At 48.5% G+C, this 9,044-nt stretch overlaps 1 protein-coding gene across 1 annotated transcript in view; it reads right to left on the reverse strand.

Moving 5' to 3' along the window:
* Window positions 1-5,060: 5,060 nt before the first annotated feature.
* Window positions 5,061-9,044, reverse strand: part of LOC125487832 (claudin-7-like) — a 7,536-nt gene continuing 3,552 nt past the window's right edge. Inside the window, exons 2-4 of the mRNA XM_048620235.1 lie at window positions 7,413-7,577; window positions 6,481-6,565; window positions 5,061-6,366 (exon numbers count right to left, since the gene is read on the reverse strand). Of these exons, the coding sequence (XP_048476192.1) occupies window positions 6,198-6,366; window positions 6,481-6,565; window positions 7,413-7,577 (419 nt within the window). The 3' untranslated portion in view covers window positions 5,061-6,197. The remainder of the gene's footprint in view (window positions 6,367-6,480; window positions 6,566-7,412; window positions 7,578-9,044) is intronic.

Raw genomic sequence — 9,044 nt, forward strand, 5'->3', positions numbered from 1 at the left:
GGACAGTCCTGTTTGTGGATTTTTGGCAGGAGGTAGAAACGAGCTGTGCGGGGTTGGGGGACTATTAGCTTGGAAGCGGATGGGGGGAGATCACCAGATGAAATGAGATCTGTAACCATAGTGGATACAATGGCCTGATGTGCCATGGTGGGGTCATGGTCCAGGGGAAGGTAGGAGGAGGTATCTGAGAGCTGGCGCTCAGCCTCTGCAAGGTAGAGGTGTCAGTACGCCAGACTACAACAGCACCATCCTTATCGGCAGGCTTGATGACAAAGTCAGGGTTAGATCTGAGTGCACGGAGCACAGTCAGTTCAGAGGGAGATAGGTTGGATTTTGTGAGAGGGGCAGCGAAATTGAGGCAACTAATGTCACATCGAGTCCAGGTGAAAGGCCGGAGGGAGGGGTCCAGATGGAGGGAGAGTGTTGGAACTGGGCGAAGGGGTCTGTGGGAGAGGACTCTTGTCCAAAGAAATGGGCCTGGAGGCGAAGACGGCGGAAGAAGAGTTCAGCGTCATGTCGCGCTCGAAATTCGTTATGGTGGGATTCGTTAAGGTTAAGGAGGAATAAAGCTAGCCCGTCCCCAGAGGTCCCTCTGTACATCGATGCTGTTCAGGGTCCTGCCATTCATATTTGATCTTCCATATCTGCAACTGATCTATATCCCACTGTATCAACCTTCTGCACTGTCCACAACTCCACCAATCTCTAAGCCACCTGTCCCTAAAGAGAGGGACATAAACCGCCCACAGTACTCCAAACATGGTCTCACTGGTTCCTTGTGCAGTTGCAATAAGACTTCCCGACTCATACTCCAATCCCCTTGAAATAAAATTTCTCTATCCATGTGTGTTTCTCTCTGTGTGACTGTCTCTATCAGTGTGTGCCCCTCTCTATCTGTGCATCTCTCTCTCTCTCTATCACTTTCTGTCCTTGCTCCCAGGCTGCATTGCCAGAGGGGGGCAAACATGAAGGTGAAGTGGCCTCTCTCACACGAGAAAGATCCCATTTCAAACAGGATATGGGAAAGAGGCTTTCTGATGAAGGGTCTAGGCCCGAAACGTCAGCCTTCCTGCTCCTCTGATGCTGCTTGGCCTGCTGTGTTCATCCAGCTCTACACCTGGTTATCTCAGATTCTCCAGCATTGGCAGTTCCTACTATCTCTGAATGGGAAAGAGGTCTCCCCAGTGTCTTTGGTGGGGGAACATTATTTATCATTCGGAAAAAAAAACGATGATCCAGATGTCCAGCCTGGGGAGGTGATGGCCTAGTGGTATTATCGCTGGACTGTTAATCGAGAGACCCGGATAATGTTCTGGGGACCCGGGTTCGAACGTGGAATTAGGAATCTAATGATGACCGTGAATCCATTGTCGGAAAAACCCATCTGGTTCACTAATGCCCTTTAGGGAAGGAAACTGCCATCCTTACCTGGTCTGGCCTACATGTGACTCCAGACCCACAGCAATGTGGTTGACTCTGAACTGCCCTCTGGGCAATTAGGGGATGAGCAATAAATGCTGCCTGGCCAGTGACGCCCACATCCTATGACTGAGGAAAATAAAATGTTTGCGGGATCTTGCTGTGTACACAATTGTTGGCACAGCACCAACATTCCAGCAGTGACCACACTTGGAAAACAGCCCTCGATTGGCTGCGAGGCAGGAGGTTGGGAAGAGGTGCCATTAAATTGCAAGACTCCTCATTTGAAATGGGCAGAAAGCTGCACATCCCTAATTGCCCATGAGGAGGCAGTGTGGTAGCACTCCAAACTTTCACGGCAGGGCCTGGAGTTACATGCAGACCAGACTGGGTAAGAATGGCAGATTTCCCTTCCTGAAGGACAGTTTGGAGGCGGGGGGGAAGGGGGTTTCCAAATGATATTGGAGAGATTTGTGACTTTTTACTCCCCTAATTTTAGCTAATTATTAAAAAGACATGGTTTCACGCACTCAGGTTCCACCAGCAGCTTGAGGTGGGATTTGAATTTCTGTCGGTCACCTGTGTTCTCCCTCAGGTTCGGAAGCTCAACAGGATATTCGTTTCCAATTCCATCTCTCTCTCTCTCTCTCTCTCTCTCTCTCTCTCTCTCTCTCTCTTCTAGAATTTAAAGAACTCTCAGTGACAGCGACCACAAAAACCTATCATCAAAATACTGTAAACCTCACGGCCCACCCCCAGCAGATCAACACTCCCCATTTCAGGGCAAACATCTGTCCCTCATTAGCCAGTCTGGTCTAAACCACAATTCGGTTACGTTTACTTTAGCGATGGAAAGGGATCGGTATATACCGCAGGGCAAGAGTTATAGCTGGGGGAAAGGCAATTATGAGGCGATGAGGCAAGATTTAGGATGCATTGGATGGAGAAGGAAACTGCAGGGGCTGGGCACAATTGAAATGTGGAGCTTGTTCAAGGAACAGCTACTGCGTGTCCTTGAGAAGTATGTACCTGTCAGGCAGGGAGGAAGTGGTCGAGCGAGGGAACCGTGGTTTACTAAAGAAGTTGAATCCCTTGTCAAGAGGAAGAAGGAGGCTTATGTAGAGATGAGGCGTGAAGGCTCAGTTAGGGCGCTTGAGTTACAAGTTAGCCAGGAAGGACCTAAAGAGAGAGCTAAGAAGAGCCAGGAGGGGACATGAGAAGTCTTTAGCAGGTAGGATCAAGGAAAACCCTAAAGCTTTCTATAGGTATGTCAGGAATAAAAGAATGACTAGAGTAAGATTAGGGCCGGTCAAGGACAGTAGTGGGAAGTTGTGCGTGGAGTCCGAAGAGATAGGAGAGGTGCTAAATGAATATTTTTCGTCAGTATTCACACAGGAAAAAGACAATGTAGTCGAGGAGAATACTGAGATACAGTCTATTAGACTAGACGGGATTGAGGTTCATAAGGAGGAGGTGTTAGCAATTCTGGAAGGTGTGAAAATAGATAAGTCCCCTGGGCCGGATGGGATTTATCCTAGGATTCTCTGGGAAGCTAGAGAGGAGATTGCAGAGCCTTTGGCTTTGATCTTTATGTCATCATTTTCTACAGGAATAGTGCCAGAAGACTGGAGACTAGCAAATGTTGTCCCCTTGTTCAAGAAGGGGAGTCGACACAACCCTGGTAATTATAGACCAGTGAGCCTTACTTCGGTTGTGGGTAAAGTGTTGGAAAGGATTATAAGAGATAGGATTTATAATCATCTAGAAAGGAATAATTTGATTAGGGATAGTCAACACGGTTTTGTGAAGGGTAGGTCGTGCCTCACAAACCTTATTGAGTTCTTTGAGGTGACCAAACAGGTGGATGAGGGTAAAGCGGTTGATGTGGTGTATTTGGATTTCAGTAAAGCGTTTGATAAGGTTCCCCATGGTAGGCTATTGCAGAAAATACGGAGGCATGGGATTGAGGGTGATTTAGCAGTTTGGATCAGAAATTGGCTAGCTGTAAGGAGACAGAGGGTGGTGGTTGATGGGAAATGTTCATCCTGGAGTTCAGTTACTACTGGTGTACCTCAAGGATCTGTTTTGGGGCCACTGCTGTTTGTCATTTTTATAAATGACCTGGATGAGGGCGTAGAAAGATGGGTTAGTAAATTTGCGGATGACACCAAAGTCGGTGGAGTTGTGGATAGTGCGGAAGGATGTTGCAGGTTACAGAGGGACATAGACAAGCTGCAGAGCTGGGCTGAGAGCTGGCAAATGGAGTTTAATGTGGAAAAGTGTGAGGTGACTCACTTTGGAAGGAGTAACAGGAACACAGAGTACTAATGGGCTAATGGTAAGATTCTTGGTCGTGTGGATGAGCAGAAAGATCTCGGTGTCCATGTACATAGATCCCTGAAAGTTGCCACCCAGGTTGATAGCGTTGTTAAGAAGGCGTACGGTGTGTTAGGTTTTATTGGTAGAGGGATTGAGTTTCGGAGCCATGAGGTCATGTTGCAGCTGTACAAAACTCTGGTGCGGCTGCACTTGGAGTATTGCGTACAGTTCTGGTCACCACATTATAGGAAGGATGTGGAAGCATTGGAAAGGGTGCAGAGGAGATTTACCAGGATGTTGCCTTGTATGGAGGGAAGGTCTTATGAGGAAAGGCTGAGGGACTTGAGGCTGTTTTCGTTAGAGAGAAGAAGGTTAAGAGGTGACTTGATAGAGACATACAAGATGATCAGAGGATTAGATAGGGTGGACAGTGGGAGCCTTTTTCCTCGGATGGTGATGGCTAGCACGAGGGGACATAGCTTTAAATTGAGGGGTGATAGATATAGGACAGATGTCAGAGGTAGGTTCTTTACTCAGAGAGTAGTAAGGGCGTGGAATGCCCTGCCTGCAAAAGTAGTAGACTCGCCAACTTTAGGGGCATTTAAATGGTCATTGGATAAACATATGGATGATAATGGAATAGTGTAGGTTAGATGGGCTTCAGATTGGTTTCACAGGTTGGCGCAACATCGAGGGCCGAAGGGCCTGTACTGCGCTGTAATGTTCTACGTTCTAAAAAAGGACCCCAGACTCATAGCCAACGTGGTTATTTCTGTTATGAATTTGGGGTTGCTGGATTCAAAACATTCAACTCCGCCTTCTCTCTTTCAATAGTTCCAGACCTGCTGGTGTTCTCGGAAAAATTTCAGTTTTTGTTTTGGATTTCCAGAACCCTGCAGTTCTTTATTTTTGACTGTGAAATGACACAGTGAGACACATACCCTTGGAGTCTCTGTCTCTGTCTCAATGGGCAACAGGTTGCCCAGCAAATCCCACATTCTCTGAAAAAATTCAGAAATAAATCTTTCAGCCAACTGTTGGAACATGCTCCCTCAGACAGGTGTGGGAGCTCAGCCCCTATAGCAGGGCATCTTAAAAAGGCCAAGATCAATACATTGGAAGTTTCAAAATTGGCCAGGATAGGCTCTAAAGGGCTGAATGGCCTACTCCCATTCCAAATTCCTCAGCCAGCACAGGGAAGATTGCACAGCAAGGAAGACGCGAGGCTGATAACTCCAGGGGTCAGCACCCACAGGAACAAGTACAACCCCTGACCTCCAAACTGAGAGGTATTCCTGATGAGACACACACACGCGGAGAGACACAATTAAAATATTTATTTATAACAAAAATGTACAGCTACAATCCATTTCTTAAAAAATTCTTAAACTCTTAATAAACCCCCAACTCCTGGTTTGTGATCAAGAGCAGTTTCTTTTTTAAAAAAAAAGCATTGATTTAGCTTGGAAATTTGTGACAGGTTCCTGAGATAACTACTCTTCGCTCTGGGATCATCCTCTTCCTGGTCAACTCCTCTACCCCAGTTAAAGATAGAAACTTGAAAATGGTGAGGGAATGGAGCTAAGATTCTGAGTGGCAGGTAGGCCGTTTGAAGTGGGACGAGGAGAGAGAACGAGAGAGGTTGATTCAGGCACTGCTGGAAGGGGGAAAACAGGGTCCTGCTGACAAGGGTGCGTTTAAAAATAAAGGAAAAAATTCTTCATAGAATCCCTACAGTGTGGAAGAAGGCCATGTGGCCCATTGAGTTCTGCACAGCAGCAAAGACTTCAAACCTCTTCAAAAGCTGATGCTCATAGGGAACTGGAGAGGTTTATATCACGATTAAAAAACTAAGCGATCTATCTCAGAACTGTTGATTTAGAAAAAAAAACACAGAATCAGACTGCTTTTAGAACATCACACACTCAATGGACCTCCATGGCTCCAGGCTGAGCATTTCAATTCCTCCCCCCCACCCATCTAACATCCCATAATCTCAAAGGGCCCAGGACACGAGGCAGACTGAAATAGTCGGACACACGTTTAAATTAGAATGCGAGGAAAGGGAATTCCACTCAAGCCACCTCGTGTTCAGTTCCACATTTCAAAATAAAACTCACTCCTCAAATTTACTGATGGGTGACAATAAGTCAGCCTTGCCCCATCCCAACCCAGCCCCTTATTTTTGTAAGGTTTTGTAAGAAAAAGGTTCCTAAAAACACTAAACACAAAAATCACAATTCTACAGGCTTATCGTGAGATTAATTTAAAAAAAATACAGTCCTAAGCAGAAATTTACATGGCGTTACACAAATGCAATTTCTCTCCCCTTCAAAAAAGTTGACCAGTGGTTAGCTATGCTCCTTCGAGAAGGGTTTCCAAGTTGTAACAAACATCTCCGACCGGGTGCAAGTGTAGTTCCTTTCTCCCCAGGGCTACAAATCGAGCAGCTAAAAGGTTCATACAAATTCCTTGTTGCTGCTGCTGGGGTTGGAGCGGGCCTTGGATTTGGGGTAGGATCGGGGGTAACTGTTCTTCTTCGGGCACGAGCAACTCAGCATGCCACCACCGATCAGAATAAGGGCGGCTCCAGCCCAGTTGATGAAGATCGCAGATCCAAACTCGTACCTGCAAGCAGAGGTGGGGGGGGGAAGTTAGATTTCACACAGACATACACACACACACACACACACACACACACACAGAACACGCGAGAGAGACAGTGCGTGAGAGAGTAATTACTTGGTGTTGACTGGAGTCAGTGGGTTGTAGAAATCTCGAACTATCTGGTTGCCGTACCAAGACGCACCAATAAGAGCACAGAGTCCTAGGGGGAGGGAAGGAGACAGATGGACAGTTAGCTGGCAAGTAGCACATCAACAGGGATCAGAGCCGAGACGGAGAGAACCCTTCCCCGCATTCAAAACAACCTCAGGCTACCCAAAGCATGAAACTCTGACAACCTGATGGAATGGAGTGGCATTGAACCCTCTGTGGGACGGGCACCTGGGGCAGGGTCGAGAAATCCAGAAGGGAAAGCGTTTTAAAACAAAAAAAAACTAGAGACAGAGAGAGACAAAGGAAAACAGAAAAAGGTTTAGGGATGGAATTCCAGAGGCTGGGGACCAGGCAGTTAAAGCCATGACCACCAATGGTAGACCGATGGGGATTGTGGGGGGGCGGGGGGGGAAAGAGAGGGGTTGGTCAAGAGGCTAGAGGAGGTGACAGAGGAGGTGTGAATCCCTCTCCTGGTGGATCGACCAGGTAGACATGGAAAGGACAAAGCTCCCTGGTGAGTGAGGGGTGTACCCAGGACCGGGAGAGAGAGGGGCAGCTTCACTCAAAGCGTACATCTTTGGAATTCTGCACCCCCCACCTTTCTCCAGAGGGCTGCGGAAGGTCAGTCATTAAGTAGATGCCAGACGGGGATAATTGATGGATTCCAAATATTGAAGAAACGACGGGGTGTTGTTGGGGACGGGAGGGGGAGGGGGGTGGAAGTGGCATTGAGGGGGTCAAAACCTCATGCATGGCCAAGGGACAGCAGGTCTGAGGGGGCTGAACAGCCTGGCTCCTGTGTCCGTACTCCCCCCGCCACATGGGGGTGTCCGACAGCAAGCTGCCATGGCACATGGGCACGAGGATGGAAACGGGAGTTATACCAGCCGGCTCACCTGCCAGGATAAAAGTGATGCCACCTCCCATCGCAATCCGAGATTTCTTCACCTTGTCATCACCGCCACACTTGGTACACTTCATACCCACTGAGCTGATGCCCACAGCCAGGACCCCAACAACGATACCCACCACCATGAGCGCACGGGTGGCTTGAAGCGCGGCTGGAAGAGAGAGAGAGAAGTGGGAGGGGGGGGTGTTATATCAGAGAAGCAACAGCAAACAAAACAGAGGAACTCCCATTCCCAAGCCCAAACCCAACTCTCTCCTCCCACACATGTACGGCCATGTTTCGTGGGAACAGGAGGCCATTCAGCCCCTCGGAGTTCTCTGCCATGCTATCAGAGCTGTTTGGCATCACAGAGACACACACATGCGCACACACACCATTTCTCAATCCCACAATTCTGTAATCTTCGAGCGAGCATGGAGCCAAGTCTGTCTGCAGTATATGTAGCAGATCCCATGGGGAGAGGTCAGACTCTATAGGCCAAATGGCCTCTTCCTGTCCTAGAATGGTTACAGTACTGGCATGGGGTGGGCCTCCCTCAAAGCTTTCTTAAAAAGAAAAAAAATTTTATTAAAAAACCACTTCAATCGTCCTTTTGCGCAGAAATGGTAAATCAGGAGAGCACCAGTACAGGTGGGTGGGGGGAGGAATGGCCTCTACACAACAGCTGGGGGGGGTCCTCTGTGCTCCTATTGCAGCGGGGTCACAGGCAGGAGGCGAGGGGATAGCCCGGGGTGGGGGTACGAAACCCTCTGGGGGAAAAATAAAAAGAGGGGGCTGGGTGTCACAGTGCACAGACCGATCCCACAGCTGCCAGAACTGTTTCCTCTTGTTCTCTATCAGAGTCAGCCTATTGGAAAACAAAATCCACGAGAGGACAGGGCAGGGTATAAATATAAAAAACAAACAAAATAGCCTCCACATTACTGGAGGCGGGGGGGGGTCCCCAAAAACGCAACAGCTTCTGGAAACAGCAGGAGAGAGAGAGAGAGAGTTCAATCCTAGTCTCCCTTACCCACAACTTTACACAGGCAATCATTAATTATGAAGTAAAGTAACTGGTTCTCTGAGCAAAAAAAAAGAGGTGTGGTGAGGACTGGTTAAAACCAGAAAGTTCTCTTCCTCACAGGTCACATAACCTCCCTTCCCCCCTCCACCCTCCGTCTCCCTCCCTCTCACACTGCAATTTGCATTTTGCAGAAAACCTCCTTAACCACAGGTAAGTCCCAGAGGAGGAAGGTGCACATTTGAGAGAGAGAGACAAACTCAAATATCAACTGTGCTCCCACCCCCCCACCGCCCTCAATTACCAGCCACTGCCTCTCATCCACCCTCAACAAAGCCCAATCCCCCTCTCCCAGGCTCAGCAGGTTGAGATTTGCTGGTCTGGAACGGCTTGCCAGCCAAGCCCCTCACAGCCTGGCCATAAAATCTCAGCTGTGGGGTGAAACTTCCACAAGGAACCCCCGCTCCCACTCCCCTAGGGGTGGGGCAACAGGCCCCCACCACCCCAATGGCTCCCAGTCAGGCAATACCTCCCTTTTACAATCCTCATTCTCCAACCCCTTCACAGTGCTACACAAACCTCCCTCATCCCTGCCACCCTCTCCCTATCCCCCCG

The sequence above is a fragment of the Rhincodon typus genome, chromosome 45 (assembly GCF_021869965.1).
Source record: "Rhincodon typus isolate 14 chromosome 45, sRhiTyp1.1, whole genome shotgun sequence".
Classification (NCBI taxonomy): domain Eukaryota; kingdom Metazoa; phylum Chordata; class Chondrichthyes; order Orectolobiformes; family Rhincodontidae; genus Rhincodon; species Rhincodon typus.